Source organism: Colossoma macropomum, unplaced genomic scaffold (genome assembly GCF_904425465.1).
Source record: "Colossoma macropomum unplaced genomic scaffold, Colossoma_macropomum, whole genome shotgun sequence".
NCBI classification, from domain to species: Eukaryota; Metazoa; Chordata; class Actinopteri; order Characiformes; family Serrasalmidae; genus Colossoma; species Colossoma macropomum.
The window spans coordinates 39,623,422-39,640,474 of NW_023494803.1; the positions used below are offsets into that span (position 1 = coordinate 39,623,422).

A 17,053-nucleotide genomic window follows, 5' to 3' on the forward strand; every position below is an offset into this window, starting at 1 on the left:
TGAAAGCCTCACTATCCTCCACACAGCTGAGCTGAGCAAGCATGAGTGCAAAAGGCTTCTGTATGTCCCGGTCAGGAAAGAAGGATAACTGTGTTTGCTGATGGTCAATGAGTTTATTAGACTCAGTCGTGATTGTTCTGATGTAAAGCGAGAGGAAAAGGCGGCCAGCTCGATCCCTCCACACCCCCCCACTCCCCGGTGTTTTTATTTACCTTTCTGTGGGAGGAATTGAAGTGGACCAGACGGTGGAGAAAGGTGGAAAGTTTGTTTATCAGACGGCCAGAGGAGGATGAAATTGGAAATGTGGGCTCGTGCACGGCTGTCAATACCATTTCTGTCAGGGATCCGTCTCGTCCCGTCATACCTGTTCAACAGAAGCTGCTGAATTCCATACATTCAGGGTGGATATATTTACATAAGAAGACTGAAAACTAATAATAATAATTTAAACATGCATCCAACTACTAAATGTTATCACTACTAACTATTAGGCGTATATAGAAAAGAGTTAAAGACTGGAAATAAACATATTCAGCCACTAAGTGCAAGCTAAACATGCATTTTTTGCAAACAAACAGGCATAAAAAGCATATAGACAAAGAAATGTCTTAAACAAATGATACATAGACATATACATATTCACACATACATATTTTATACTTTCTGTGTGCATACATATACAGTGTACATTCCTTATTTCATATATCTACCCACTGAAAAATGTGATCTTTAAATATTTAAAACACATAAAGATATGCAATACACTGTATGCAAACACACATATAAAAGATACGCTGTCTACATAATGTACTATTTATGCACATGTACATATACTGTCCACACACAGCCAAGTGTGATGTTTAAGATAATATTTCCTACCAAATTCATCACTAAAACACTATTTTAGTTGTGAGGAAAACTTAACGAAATCTAATCATGGGTCTCTGAGCTCAAAAGCAAACAGGCATCGTGAAGCGACATGCCAAGATTGGGCAGATCAGCCTCCTAATTACAGTGGAGCTAAGCGGAGGGAGGTACTTGTGTGGTAGGTGCTTTTTTAATGATGCAAGGCCCAGATATGGTATAAATACCCTCATCATTGTACTAGACAGCAGCAGATGCTCTAACGTGCTCCTACCATCAGGATATACAGCCGTGGGAGCCGCTGGTGCTGACTTTCTTATTTATTTGGAACCCAAGCATGCCGGTATGTGTCCTGAATGTCTCTCACTCTCTCTCACTCTCTCTCTCTCTCTCTCTCTCTGTTTCTCTGTGTTTCTCTCTCTCTGGTCTTCCACCAGGCCTAATTAGGCCCAGACTTTGAGAGACAGCAGGCGATGGCAGGTGTAGCATTGTGTGCTGTTCATGTATATTTATTTGAAAATAGTTGATTTTGAGGAGAATTTCTTTTTCAGTTTCCTCTGTCAGACTAATCAGTCTGATTGTTTGGGTCTTTTTAAACGATTCTCAGACGTTTTCTTTCATTTTTTTATGCTCTCTGCTCTGACAAACTATTCAAAACTGAATTTCAAGCTGCCTAACTTTGTTAGAAGAACTCAACTGTTATCTCTGATCTTATCTAACCAAACTTAATTGCTTCCACAGATTTAACCTCAGAAAATGGACCTACGAGTAGCGAGCATACTTTTCCTCCTGGTGGCCCTGGTAGCTGCCCACGGCGAGAGATATGTTGTGAAGAAGGTGATGAAAACTCCTCAGTACCAGCCGTACTCCGTAAAGGGCCATGGTGAGTGCCTCAATCTACAAATGACAGAGATCTTTAAGTCATATATTTACTCTGAAAACATATTAAACAGCAAAGAAAAAATCACAAGAGCTGATGCATTTACAATATATCTGAGAGGTACAGTCATTTAGAATGAAAGCAAAGTACAGAATATGATGCAGTTTGAGCTGATTGGCTGCTGCAATGCACTGATTCAACCAATGACTCTAGCTTTCCTGCCTTTGCATTTGAATATGTCTTGCTATAGCACCACTACAGCACAAGTAGCAGAGATTCACTTTATATTTGAATTATTGGAAATCTCAGTTCAGGCTAAGCTATTTTACTATTCTTTTGTATTTAACTGATTCAGTAAAGCTCATATTATCTTATCAGAACCACAGAATGCTATAAAGACTGAACTAGATTCATGCATTAGCTCTGCACTCTTCAAATCCACTCGATTTACTCTATTTTCCTGCTCTAACACTGGACTAAAACAAGGGCCCTCAATTTCATCTTCCGGTGTCATAAATACAGTTTATTGTGTTTGAAAAATGTTCCTTAAACCATTTAACTGGTTTTATTGAACTCATAATTTTAGAAAAAGTAATATTTGACATCAATTCAAGCCTCAAAACACATTGAAACAAATTCTGCTCTGCAGTGTTGCTGAAGCAGAATCTCATCTCAAAGTGAAGAAAACTAAACTTTTTTAGTACTTTCTGGCCTTTTCAATTCTCAGTGACTGACTTTATGACCACATTTTAGTTATATTTTAGAATACGACAATATATACCAATATATTTCATTCAAAAGGATAATCTTTGGCCTCTAGTGGCATGGTAACATGATATAATTCACAGGATATATGACTTTTTACATTATTTGGGGCACCATAACACTGTAACACTGCAAGATTCTTAATTAAATGAAAAAAAATATATATATATATATTTGCAAGTCAGATTTTGAAAAATAGATGCAAGTTCACCATGTACTGTATTAGATATACTATATTTGAGAGTCTGTGCAATATAAAAACTGGAACTGCATCAAGGACAACATCTAACATTTTAAAAGAGGCCTTAAACAGCCTTTAAAACATGTTGAAAAGTGATTTGTTCGGGTGTGTCGCAGTGAAAAGCAGACACAGCTGTTTGAGTCAGAATGACCCAGGGTCTGATGTAGTTTACACACCAGTGAAAGTGACCACATCAAGACACCCATAAAACAAAGGCCCTCAATTTCATCCTCCAGTGCCATAAATGCAGTTTAATATGTTTGACTTTTTCAAGAACATGTAATATTCAAGAGTTGGTGAAATATACAAGAAAGAGTTATTGCAATATGTAAGAAAAAATACTGCAAAGTGCTACTGGTAAGTTTAAAGGTGGTGTATTAACCAGCATGACTGCACTGATGTGTAACTTTTCATGTCTTTTTCTTACATATGTTTCACTTGAAAGGCTTTTAAAGGGGGCAAAGCTAAGCTTCTTGTTTGCTTTCAGTTTGCTTGCTCATATTAGCTTGCAATTAAATGAGCAGTGCTAGGAAATCAACTACAGCTGAAAATAGCATCATGAGCAAAACTGTTTTCTTACATAAAGTCTGTTTTACTTCAGTTAGTTTTCTCATATAAGCTTCCAAGTAAATAAGCAGTGCTAGGAAATCAACTTAAACTAAAAATATCTTCATGATCAAAACTGTTTTCTTATAGAAACCTGTTTTACTTCAGTTAGCTTGCACATATTAGCTTCCAGGTAAATAAGCATTGCTAGGAAATTAAATTAAACTAAAAATATCTTCATGATCAAAACTCTTTTCTTATAGAAACCTATTTTACTTCAGTTAGTTTGCTCATATTAGCTTGAGGTTACATTAGCAGTTCTAGGAAATACATTTAAATAAAAAATATCATCATTAGCAAAAGAGTTTTCCTACAAAAAGCTGGTTTGGCTTCATTTTTTTGCACAGTGTAGTGATCAAACAGCAGTTCCTTCTATGCAGCAGTGCAAAAGCGAACACATGCCTCCTCCATATGAAGTTTGCCACCATATAATTTTGTAGCAGCCATGCAGTGCTGTTGAGCACCTCAGTGTGCACTTGACTTTGCTTAGCATCAGTGTTAATGCATTGGCTGAGAGGTTGCATAGCAACAGTGGAGAGAGGAACCCTACCTTTTAACCCCTCACAACGGCACTAAGGCCTAATGCATCCTCAGATACATCTGGCCACAGTTGGGACTTGAACCTGAATCCAAGTGACACAGTGCATCTCTGAATGTCAGTGTTTTTACTGGGAGTGAGGTTGAAAATGAACTTAAAGCAGCATATCTGAAAGCAGTGGGGTTTAAGCAAGGTGCTCCTACATGGAGGGATCAGGTCATACATCATTGTCCAAAACACAGCATTACTCATCACGGTTACAAATCAAGACAAAACGTGTAAAAATACATACTGAATTAATGTAGAATCAGTTTAATCCACTACCTGGCCTGCTTTCTAGTCACCAAGGCCTTAGTCTAGTGATCTTCTCAGAAAGGCAAAGTGGCCATTTGGCCGAACATCACTTGTTGGAGGAAACTGTAAACAGTCTCTTAATCTGAATGAAAACAGTCCATAGAAGTTCAAACAAGTGATGCCTGCCAAATTCATCTCTAAGTCAGTACAGCTTTCTGATTCAGCGGAACATCCACATATTTTCAGAGTAATTACTGTATGTTTTGAGATGTTTCGCAACGCTGGTTACTATTTACAGTTCTGAGACTTTAATAGTACTTTGAGAATAATATAGGTAATATATCACATACAATGTAGATCAGGGGTGCACAAACCTTTTGTCTTGGGGGGCCAAGATGTAATGTTTAAGGTGATCCCAAAGACAAAAAGACAAAAAAAGTAAACAAATAAAGAAGGTTTCAAATAGGTATTTAATAGGTAAAATATTTATTTAATAGGTAAATTTAATAGGTAATAGACAAATACAAATGTAATATAATGAAAATAAGAACGTACAGATTATATCTAGTAGAAGAATATGTCTGTTCACATACTGGGTGAGGGGGTAGGGATAGGGTAACTTTCTGGTAGGCCAAATCAAACGTCCTTATGTGCCAACTTCGGGCAGCCCTGATGTAGATCATCAGAAGGAATATAAGAATATGATATAAGGATATATTTTGGATAATGCAGATAATAAGACAATGTATCTGGTAAAGAAATATAGTCTTGCAAACTGTGTCCCGTCATGAAAAACACACTGTTTGTATGACTGCATATGGTTGAAATGACAAATAAAGAAATGTGAGTGTAGGAATTCAACAATGTTCTGTGTTCGGAAGAGAGTGAAGACTTGCCTGAGCATCTCAAACAAGAACACACAGATGCCACTGACAGCTGACTAATGAATCTGCCATCTTTTGTTTTCTCCTAGTGGTTTCAGTAGCAGGAGAGCCAGGTGCCCCAGGTGAGCCCGGCCCTGTTGGACCACCTGGACCACCCGGACCCGCAGGAGAGAATGGTGAGGGATACCCCGGACCTCAGGGCCCACCCGGACCCCCTGGACCTGCTGGCTACTCTGCCCCTGGAAAGCCTGGTACTCCAGGTGGACCTGGCAAACCAGGTATACCAGGTGCACATGGACCCAAGGGAGAGCCTGGCGCACCCGGTCCTCAGGGAGCAAGGGGCGCACCTGGACCAACTGGCAGCCCTGGGCCTGCTGGTATTTCTGCTGCTGGCAAACCTGGACCTGCTGGGCTGCCTGGATCAGTGGGACCAAGAGGAGAACCAGGTCATAAGGGATATCCAGGTGCACCTGGTCTGCAAGGACAGAAAGGAGAGAGAGGTATTGGAGTTCAGGGGCCACAAGGTGAGAGGGGTCCAACTGGACCTGTGGGACCTGTAGGGGCACCTGGAAAGCCTGGCATTGGTAAACCTGGTGCACCTGGATATCCAGGTGAGGCAGGTAAGACAGGTGCACCTGGTCATGATGGTGCACCGGGTGCTGTGGGACCAACCGGACCAAAAGGCAATACTGGAGCTCCTGGAGTTGGAATTCCAGGTAAACCAGGTGAAAATGGTGCTCCAGGTCTGCCTGGTCCTACTGGCCCCAAAGGTCCTCAGGGAGCAAGTGGAGCACCTGGTGCTCCTGGCGTTCCAGGTTATGGCAAACCAGGTGCAAATGGTCAGAAAGGTGAAAGAGGTGTAGTAGGTAGCCCCGGTACAACAGGTCAGAAAGGTGAGCCAGGTGCTATGGGACCCACTGGATACACAGGTGCAACTGGTCCCACGGGTCCAGCTGGTCCTCAGGGTGCAAGAGGTTTTCCAGGTGAAAGGGGAGCCACAGGTGAGAAGGGCGAAACCGGTCCAGTGGGGCCTCAGGGCAGCAGGGGACAAAAGGGAGATCAGGGGGCACAAGGTGTTGAGGGAAAACAAGGTTACCCAGGTGCAACAGGCCCACAGGGTCCAAGGGGAGCTACAGGTGCCACAGGTAGCAAAGGAGATACTGGTGCCACTGGTGCCACTGGTGCTCCAGGTACACCTGGACCTGTTGGCCCCAAGGGACATACGGGATATACTGGACCTGCTGGTGAGACAGGGCCTGCAGGTGCCCCTGGGGCTCGAGGACCTGTTGGTGCTACTGGTCCTGCCGGTCCACCAGGTGCTAAAGGCCACCCATGGCCTTCCTGGGCCACCTGGCCCTGCAGGTGTCACTGCTAAAGGAATTCCTGGACCTCACGGTCCACCTGGACTTCCTGGAGCTGATGGAGCTCCTGGTGCATCCGGACCACCTGGTCCTCCTGGCCCACCTGGTCCTCCTGGCGAGGTGGTCTTTGAGAAGGCCGCAGGACCAGCTGAAATCGTGGTGCCTTTTGTCAAGACCCCAATGTCTGCATTTACTGTTGCAACCGTGACACCTTATCCTCCATCTGGTAGCCCCATTAAGTTTGATCAGATCGTTTACAACGCAGAGCATCACTATGATCCTGAGACAGGTCTCTTTACCTGCCAGGTTCCAGGAATCTATTACTTCTCCTACAGCATGCACGTGAACGGTGCTAATGCTTTGGTGGCACTGTACAAGAACAGTGACCCAGTCATGTTCACCTATGATGAGTACAACAAGGGCTTCCTGGACCAGATGTCTGGTAGTGCTGTCCTTCAGCTTAACGAGCAGGACACCGTCTATATTCAGATCCCCGATGATGAGGCCAACGGCGTCTTTGCCGCTGACAACGTCCACTGCTCCTTCAGTGGCTTCCTGATTGCCTCTACGTGATACGGTGATAAAACCATCCCTCAACTCCTAATCCCTCTCACTGTTTCTCAAACATGAAGAACGTCCTGTTCATCTGGGCAGGTTGTTCTTTGGTTCTGAGAAACAGAAGCATCTCAACTTGAAAATACCGAGCAGTAGGTGCTAATAAGAAGAACCTAATTTATGTAACAGGTTACCAGGGAAAAGAAAGGCAGTTAAAAGTCAAGAACAATTATCTTTATTTTCTTTTGGGGGTGAAGAAGGCATGTGAAGTTTAATGTTCATTTCATGTCCTGACAATGTCATTTTTGGTTTTTTTTTGTTTTTTTTTCTGATTGCAGAGGGTGATATTAATTTTTTTGTCTTTTTTTTTTACCTTGTTATTGGTGACTTTATTTCCTTAATAATTACACAAAAAAGGAGAATGTTGTTCCAGACATCCTTGCATCTGACTTGAATATTGTGAAATGGTCAAATTGATCATAATGAAATAAACCAGACATACAAAACACTTTTCTAAATGTTTATGCATAAAAAATAACTGTGCATTGTAAACCATAATGAGTAAAATAAACTGTGTCTTACAGAACATTGGTTGGCTGTGTCTTGTTTGGCATCTACAGATAATGAGATCATTTTGTTCAGATAAAATAATATAGAGAAACTGCAAAATGTTCAAATTTTACAACTTTTTGTGTGAAATCTAGATCATAGATCAGATCAAAGAACACCTCAGGCCACTTGTTTGTTCTTGCAGCAGGCATAGACCAACATTTTTGAACAATTTTTAGACTTGCCTTTGAAAAGCAAAGTGAGGAGCTGTTGGACGAACCAAACTGAAGCCATAAACATGACAACATTTGTTTGTGTTGGTTTAAACCAAAGAGGTCTACAGAGAACGTTTCTTATTCCGACCGAGGGCATGTAAACAGTCTAAATAGTTGGGGGAAAGGTAGGGAGTATCCCTCGGTAAGCGTGTTGAGCTTGTCCCCTCAACCTTAAAAAGATATTGGTTAGGTGGGGAGTCCAGTCAAACAGAAGCCCTTGGGTGGAGTTTAATCAAGCGACCGCCAGCCACAACCACAGGCAGCCTAAGGCCCTGCCATCATGTGAGGAGTTTGCGGTCCAGTTAAAAGGCTGGGGGTGAGAGGAGGTGGAGGCTAGAGCTGTTTCTATCTCAGAACAGTCAAGGGTTCCCAACCTTAGCAGAAAAACACGAGCACCAGCAGAGGTGGAAGCCACAATCTTGAGGCGCTCATCCAAAAAGCACAAACTAGGAACAGGAATATTGGGTGAAAACACGCCCTTCTTGCGGTCGCTAGATCAGCGGTAGGGTTAATCTGGGAGTGTAGGAACAGCTAGGTTTAAAATTGGGTTTAACTGCTGCGGTAAACTAAAAACACCCCAGCGGTGTCTGCTGTTATCCCATTTAAACTTAGAATGCCACGGGTTTTCATGGGTTTTGAAAAGGAAACATTCTCTGATGCGCTGAGAGAAATATGCCCATCACTTTGAGTTATTGTTAAAACTGGAAGCATGCGAAGCAGACAGGAAGCTCAAAGTCCCAAAATGTTCTTTGGTCAATGTTACTCGTAAAATGGTAAAAATTAGCTGTTAGTCAGACTGTCCAGAGAAAATGGTCAGCCAATCTTTTTTTTTTAGAAAACACAAATAAAGTAAAAACAGCCCAGAAGATTAGGGATCCCAAATTGCGGTTCTAAAACAGAACAGTAGGGCCTTCCCCCTTCAGAAAAAAAGGTACTAAACTGTCACTGTGGCAGTGCCGCTCTAGTCACTGGGGTGGAGCCCTCAAGGGTTCATCTCAGTACCTTTAGTCAGGGCAACATAACTGAACCATAATCCACTGAAATGATATTTTCTAAGCTGTACTGACTCCACACACCCCGTCTCGTCTCCAGGACTTTTATTTTACTGTTCTGTTTTAAAACATTAGATTATGAAAAAGTAAAAATATGCATTTTTCCACTGGAAAAACGTATTTAAGGTTAACAATCAGACCTTAAAACCACTGTTGTACCTTTGTGGGAACATTTGCACTGTTCTTACCTTGATGAACAAAAAATGTACCTGCTACCTTTATTTCTAACAGTGTACCATAGTGGTCACCAACACTGTTCCTGGTGATCTACTTTCCTGCTGAATCTAGTTCTGCCACACCTGCTCCAACTAATTAGTTTCTTCAGAAGTTCTTGATTGGCTGGATCAGATGCATTCACCAGTCATATCCACAAAGGGCCGGTGTGGCTACAGGTTTTCATTCCAACCAATCAGGAGCACATCTCATATAAATAACTATTTGTTTGTAGACTGAGACCAGTGTGCAAAACACCCCCTGGTATTGGGGGGGGTCCCATGTTGGCTGGCTACTCCAGTGTTACCTGGCTGCTAACTCACTCACCATAGTGGTGCTAAAGTGGTGCTTTAATGGCAACAAGATGTTTGGTTTAACAAGTCTTCTTTCGGAAATGCTAGTTCTAGTTTGGTAATGTGCTCTTCCTCACATTAACTGAGATCTTATGCGTCTCCTTTTTTGTCTTCATTTTGAGAAATTCATAATTCTCTCTACCAAACTCTTGAGAAACTGGGTGAGTTTTCAGATTCACAAATGTGCTGCGGCATGTTGGAAAGTTTTTGAGAGGTATCTTAGGCATAGTTACAGTTGCTAGGCTTTGAAGGACCAACTGGGTGAACCGATTTACTACAGCGCCACCCTGAAGGAGACTAGTGCTGCATCACTAATAAGAGTACCAAAGACAGAAGCTCACTGTCTAGTGGGAGAAATTAAGACCATTCCCTGTTTGAGAATCTATTATTTACTAATGGTCAGCATAACATTATAATAAGTTCATTATCAGGGGACCCCCCAGAACTTTGATTTTGAGATATTCAGAGGGTCCAAGAGTTTAATTAGGGGTCCCAGTACCCCCCAGGGACCCCCTGTATTTCGCACCTTGACTGAGACCAACTGATTAAACAAGCGAAATCATGTGTGCTTCTGCTCAATGGGCATGAAAACCTGCAGCCACACAGGCCCTTTGTGGTTAAATATTAGAGACCCCTTCTATATAGCACCCAAAAGGGTTCTTCTATTGTTACAATGTAATGCTTGTTATAATTGAAGAACACTTTTGAGTGCTATATAGAACTCTTTTCAAAAAAGAACCATCTACAGAACATCTAAAGAACCCTTTCATAATGCTAAGAACGCTTTAACCATGCAAAGCGTTCGTTGAGTGTTCATGGTTCTTTATAGAAGCATTTTCTTTACTAAAGAACCACTGAAGAACCATCTTTTTAAGAGTGTAGTTACAATGTAAAGTTTGACACAATAGAAGAACCCTTTTCAAAAAGGTTCTATATAGAACCATCAACAGCACATTCTCCTTCAATCTGAAGAACGTTTTTACAACGCAAAGAACTTTTTAATTATGCAAAGGGTGCTTCGTGCATTCATGATTCTATATAGAGCCATTTTCTTTGCTAAAGAACCCTTGAAGAACCGTCATTTTAAGTGTGTACCACATACTTACATGGTTAATATCTAGAACTTACACGACTGTAAAAGAAAACATCACACACATTAAGTGCATCTAAATGATTGCCTGTTGTAATCAACTAACAGAGTGATAGAATTTTAAATTGTGGTAATCGACCGATTAAAGGGGAACTCCACCAATTTTTCAAAATTTCTACATAATTGAATGGTTGAGATGTAAACAGAGTCATTCAGAGTGGTTTGGTGTGAAACGCTCTGTTCTACAGAAACTAGCCAAGTCAAAATTGTTCACAGTGGTGGTGATAGGAACCAGACATCTGAAGCTAAAAGGCTCCACACAGGAAGTTATTACATGAAATGGTTATGAATTCACTGCCTGATGCCTGAGACGTGGCCTTAAAGTAGCTTTGTGGTAAGATTTTGGTGTAAAATGTATTTTGATCCATTTATTTTAAACCATTCATGGTGGAGGGATACATGAAGGGTCTTCTAGGGCCACTATTTTACCATTGTCAACATTATGTAAAAAACATAAGACGTGTAGGTTCACTGGTTGTTTTGGGTAGTAAATAAAATGTCTTTATTTGTGTTGTAAACATCGTGACCCCAGGTTCCTATCACCACCACTGCAAAGAAATCTGGTTGGGCAAGTTTCTCTGCAAATTAACCATTTCACATCAAAGCACTCTGAATGACTTTGTTTATATCTCAACCACTGAATTATACAGCAAGTTTGAAAAATTGGTGGAGTTCCCCTTTAAGATTAGTTCACTGTAGTATCCTTTAATGCTGAGACTTGTGTGACCCAACTCTGGATATTTAACCAGTTAAACCAAACACACAACCAGTCAAAACATGTACTGTGTTAAATATATACACATTGTAATAGACAGTGCTGTGTTGTTTTGGTGCTGTACTCCAGCACTAGATTGGAAATGAAAACAACTATTAGGTTAAAGTGCAGAATAGCAGCTTTAATTTGAGGGTATTTACATCTATACTGGATGAACTGAATCACAGCTGTTTAATACACCGTCACCTCATTTCAACAGGACTGTACATTATTGAACAAATGAACATTAATAACATTCTCCCATTAAGTAATTATTTTACAGGAGAAGGAAAAAAAACACTTTACTTTTAATTTAAGTCAAAGGAACCAGACTTTTTGTCCACAATCCATCAGATTCCTCCACTCCCATGGACCCACACACACATATACATAATGCCCAAACGGACCCACACACACATATACGTAACGCCCACCCAGATCCACACACACATATACATAACGCCCACACGGACCCACACACACATATGCATAATGCCCACACGGACCCACACACACATATACGTAACACCCACCCGGACCCACACACACATATACGTAACACCCACCCGGACCCACATACACATATACGTAACACCCACACGGACCCACACACACATATACATAATGCCCACCCGGACCCACACACAAATATACGTAACGCCCACCCAGACCCACACACACATATACGTAACACCCACCCAGACCCACACACACATATACGTAACACACACCCAGACCCACACACACATATACAATATGAGACTAACTCACTCTCCACTTCTTGCAGTTCCAGTTATGGAGCACTGTAAAAATATAGTTACTGTGTTTCACTGAAACACTTCATTTAATATGACTGTAAATCTGAATACTTGCATTTTTGCACATTTTGTACTTCACTTTAACAATGTTAGCTGCTAGAATTACTGTATCAACAAAATACTGTGTACTGTTGCTCTGGTTGCTACCTCAGTGACTGCTATGCTCATATATGCTAGGCTATCTGCTCATCTGCTGACATGTCATAGTATGTTACATCCTCCTTTGCACAGCTCCACATGCTCTCAGTACCGTGTGCTGTCTGTGTTCTGTTCTGTATTTATTGTAAGTCTTTCGTGTTTATTTATTGTACTGTATTGTCTGTACTGTGTATATTGCATTGTCTCACAATTGTGTTCCTGTGTTGGTCCTGGAGGAATGTTGTTTTGTTTCACTGTGTAGAGCTGAAATGACAATAAAGCCTGACTTGACTTGAATATTTTTTTTTTCTTTTGGTCCATTCATCATGAAATTTACACACAATGTAAAGGACAACAGGTACTTTCATAATTATATCAAAAACTGAAAAATGGCATTAACTTTATACCCCCTGTCTTGACTCCAGCTTTTTATTGTACTGTACTCTTTTAAAACATTCAGTTATGAAAAGGTACAAATGTGTAAATTTCACCTGGAAAAAAGTACTTAAAGTTCACAGCTGGACCTTAAAACCACTGTTATACATTTGAGGGCACATTTACGTTGTTTGTACCTTGATAAATGAAAAATGTACCTGTACAGAACGTTTTACTGACAGTGTATGGACTTTCTGACATTGTCTAATCTATCAGTCATTGCAAGTCAGTAGCTTTTATCGTAGTCCGTAACCACTCTGGATATGGACACAACTATAACTGGACATAAATCCAATTATACAGAGAGACCCCTCCTGCAATCTGGGCTGTTCTGTGTAAAAGTAGAATAAATGTCATTTCATGCTTTATGCTGCTGTCAAAGGCCTGACACCCAGTTATTATAACAGACAAGAAGGACCTGAAAAGATTTTGGAAACAACAAAAAAGGTCTACAGTAATATACTGGATAAACGTGTATTTATTATTCGCATCCATTTTATAAAGCTTTCATAATGATAATTACATTTACATTTAAGTCAGAATTGAAAACCCATTCTTTTATTAAAACAAATGATTGATTATTCCATTTTCTCACTTCTAAAATAATCATAACTCTACCCAAACTTTACCAAATGTTTCAGCAGTGACTGTTTCTGTGACAATTTTAGCTCATTTTGAGCTCAAAAATGCAGCAAACACAGCTTTGAACAGCCGTTCACACATAAAATCATCATATTTTTCATTTCACTGCAGAAAATGTGTGTTTCAGAGGTGACAATTCTTAACGTTCCACACTGATTCTCAGACTTTGGTACACATTTACTTCAAAACAATGGGATCCAAGTGTTCACAATGTGGCCATGAGGGACAGGGACGCTGCTTCACTTCCTGCTCGAAATGCAGGGGTGTGGCTAAAATAAGGCTCCGCCTACTGGCTATAACTCCATCAGTGTGTCCCAATTTATGGGCTGATTGCGTCACAGTGGCTCGACTAAGCTGTCCCATTTCAAAGGCTCCTTCATAGAAATGTGTCCTTCTTTTCCATGGCAACGAAGGATCTAACAGGTGCATCCTTCGCCAGGAAACATATCCCGAGGTTCATTATGTGCCGGCGAAGAGTCAAGAATATAAATATAAGTATTGGGTTTAAACTGAGGTGAATGGCTAACGATACAAATGTTAAAAAAAACGAACAATCTCATCAGTAGCCGGTGGTGAAGCATCTCCAGCCCTAATAAATGAAAAAATAAACAATTAAAATAAAAGTTTTTGGCTCCATCTTTAAAGAACTTGACAAGAGCGGTGTTTTGTGGCTCAGCGGTGAGGGCGGGAACAGCGGTGCTGTGATGCAAACAGAAAATCCGCCGTAGGGCAGACCGTCTCATTTCAGTTCAGCCTTTGCGGGTCTAAGCAGCCTTCAAAGGACACGCCTTCGTAGACCGCGTCCTTCAAAGGAACCAGCCCCTGAATTGGGACACACTGCATGTTTCAGTAGTGACATGAAAACATGGGGCAGCATTTTCTGAATAAAGTTTTTAAAAATAAACTCATGACAAATTTAGGCCTTTTTACAAGATCTTTAAAAAATACATTATTTTTTTTTAAACTAAGTATCATTTTGACAAGTGTAAATTTAGGTGTTAGGGTCACCTCCCAATAGAAAGCCTATAAATTATGATTTTGTATCTATTTAGCTTATTACTATCTCTATTAAGGCCTTGGGTACATCTTGTAAATATCTAAAGTCTGATTATTTAATTGTTTCTTTAAATAGTGTTTTTTTGTGGGTCTGCAGTTTGAATTAGTTCAGTAGAATGGTCCAATTTACTGGTGTAATGGTAACTATACCTGTTGTGGCACTGTACATAACCACATTGGATTTGAAATTAAATAATAAGTTAGACGTCTTTAATCTGATTATATTTACAGTCACAGTGAGTGAACAATGTAAAAATCAAAGCCATTCCAGGTCTGATTATTTTGGGAGTCCCCATACAGATTATCTAGAGATGCTGAAATAGTTTACAAACTACCTCCATCTATTTTTAAGTGGTTAAGATGTAAACTGAGCCATTCAGAGTGGTTTGGTGTGAAATGCTCTGTTATGGAGAAACTTACCGAGTCAGAACTGTTCACAGTGGTGGTGATAGGAACCAGACATCCACCTCTAAAAGCTCCCTCACAGAAAGTTACTACACGAAATGGTTATGAATTCACTGCCTGATCCATTCATGTTGTAGAGGAACATGCAGGGTGTTGTATGGCGAGATAGTCCCCAAAGAAAACTTATTTTTTTATCTTAAAACTCAGAAGACTCGTGTAGGTTCACTGGTGGTTTTGGATAGTAAATAAAATAGCTATATTTGTGTTGTAGTCATGGCGACCCCTGGTTCCTATCACCACCACTGTAAAGACATCCGAGTCTCTACAATCAACCATTTCATACCAAACCACTCTGAATGACTTTGGTTACAATGACTGAATTATACAGAAATTTTGAAAAATCAGTGGAATTGCCCTTTAAGGATAGGGTAAAATCAATAGAATCTGTTACATTCAACTGAGTTAAAGACTTGGCGGGCCTGGAATGAACCATCAAAAGAAAATGTTAACCAATACGCCTCTGCATGTTATTTCAGGGGAGGTCAGAATGTGAAATGCTTTAGTCACATCAGCCCTTTTTCTCTGTCCAGCGCTGACCATTCAAGCTCTTTCTTTAAGTCTTGATTATTACACCCATGATTAGTGCTGAGTGTCTGTATAAGCTGAAATACTTGTAACATAATTTTGACAAAAGTAATAAATAAGTAACCAGCGCTGCAGGCGAAATGAGCTCTTATAGTCCAGAAGTATTTGGACGTCATAACAAATCAACTGTAATTATTACAGAAGAGTCACTATTTTCTTTTAGCTAAAGCACTTAGTGGTGTTTCTACAGCTGCTTTTCAAGTTTTCAACTTCTTTGTGATAATGACGTCTAAGACAACACTTGAGTGCTTTAATTGTTTATCCATTTTTATTATTACTATTTATTTATGTATTTTTAAAGCTGAATTGGCCTCTAGGATTTAAAGACCTCTTATCCCTCAGTCATCATGTGTTTATTTAGTAAAGACCACATGGTGGTGCTGCAGTGCAGACACCCACCTACTGAACTGAACACCAGACGTGGATTTAATGTTGATTTTCAAACACAAATCTGAAACTGGATTAAGTAAACTTGTGAATTTAGGGAAGTTATTCCAAAACAGATCAAGTCTACTCCCTTACCACTTACAGTTAAATAAGTGATAATATAAGTCAAGGCTACGCTTTAATTGGTCAGCAAACTGGCCAGCAAGATTGAAGACATCATAAATTAAGAACCAAGTACCAGTTAGTCTTAAATGGAATGTACTGATAGTGACTGATAGTGATGTTTATATTTAATGCCTCCAAATTAACAGAACAATAAACTGTCTTACATTCTGTTAACACACACACTTAAAATGATGGTTCTTCAATGGTTGTTTAGTAAATGGTTCTATACAGAACCATGAACATTCAAAGAACCCTTTGCATGGTGAAATCTTTCTTCAGATTGATGGAGAATGTGCTGTAGACGGTTCTGTATAGAACCTTTCTGAAAAGGGCACTATATAGCACTAAAAAGGGTTCTTCTATAGTTACAGTCAGGCTTGTGGCAAAGTGTTCTTTGAGTGTTCATGGATCTACATAGAACCATTTTTACTAAAGAACCCTTGAAGAACCATCATTTATGGCGTGCAGTATTTGAAGATCAATAAACTAAATATACATAGAATGCATAGAGTTTATATGGGAATATGCAAAACTTTGAACACCTCTGATCAAAAGACATTTTGTTGATTTGCTAAATTGAAAATAAGTTAATACATCCTCTGCATGAAACCAAGTGCATGCAATTTCTTCTCATTTGCGGTGTTTGACACATCAAGGAATAAGAAAATGTGCCATAACTTCTGCACAGGCCACATTTTAATTTTCCCCAGTGTGTTAAAATCAGCAAGTAAACAGTAAGTGTGCATTAAAATACGCAGAAGTTTGTTCTCTGTAGGGGACGTGCACTATTTTCAAGCCAAGATGCAATTTGGGTCACTTCAAACTTCGGCATACGACTGTATACCATTGCTTTTCATTTCTCCAATCATTTTCAACCAAATAGTTCAGTTTTAAGATAAATCAGTAGTTTACCTGTCAAGTCTGCAAGAGCTTTTCCCAATAGTTTCAAAGCTACAAATGGTTAGAGACACACACACACACACACGTATAGACATGCTGCTGCTGATGGAACAAAGCCTCCTATCTCC

General features: G+C 40.1%; 1 protein-coding gene across 1 annotated transcript; it reads left to right on the plus strand.

Annotated features, from left to right (window-relative positions):
* Positions 1 to 1,074: 1,074 nt before the first annotated feature.
* Positions 1,075 to 7,496, plus strand: col10a1a (collagen, type X, alpha 1a). The gene is given in 4 exon segments (XM_036593751.1): positions 1,075 to 1,207; positions 1,606 to 1,747; positions 5,162 to 6,405; positions 6,407 to 7,496. Coding segments are annotated over 3 exon segments (1,971 nt in total). The 5' UTR covers positions 1,075 to 1,207; positions 1,606 to 1,620; the 3' UTR covers positions 7,007 to 7,496.
* Positions 7,497 to 17,053: the final 9,557 nt, after the last annotated feature.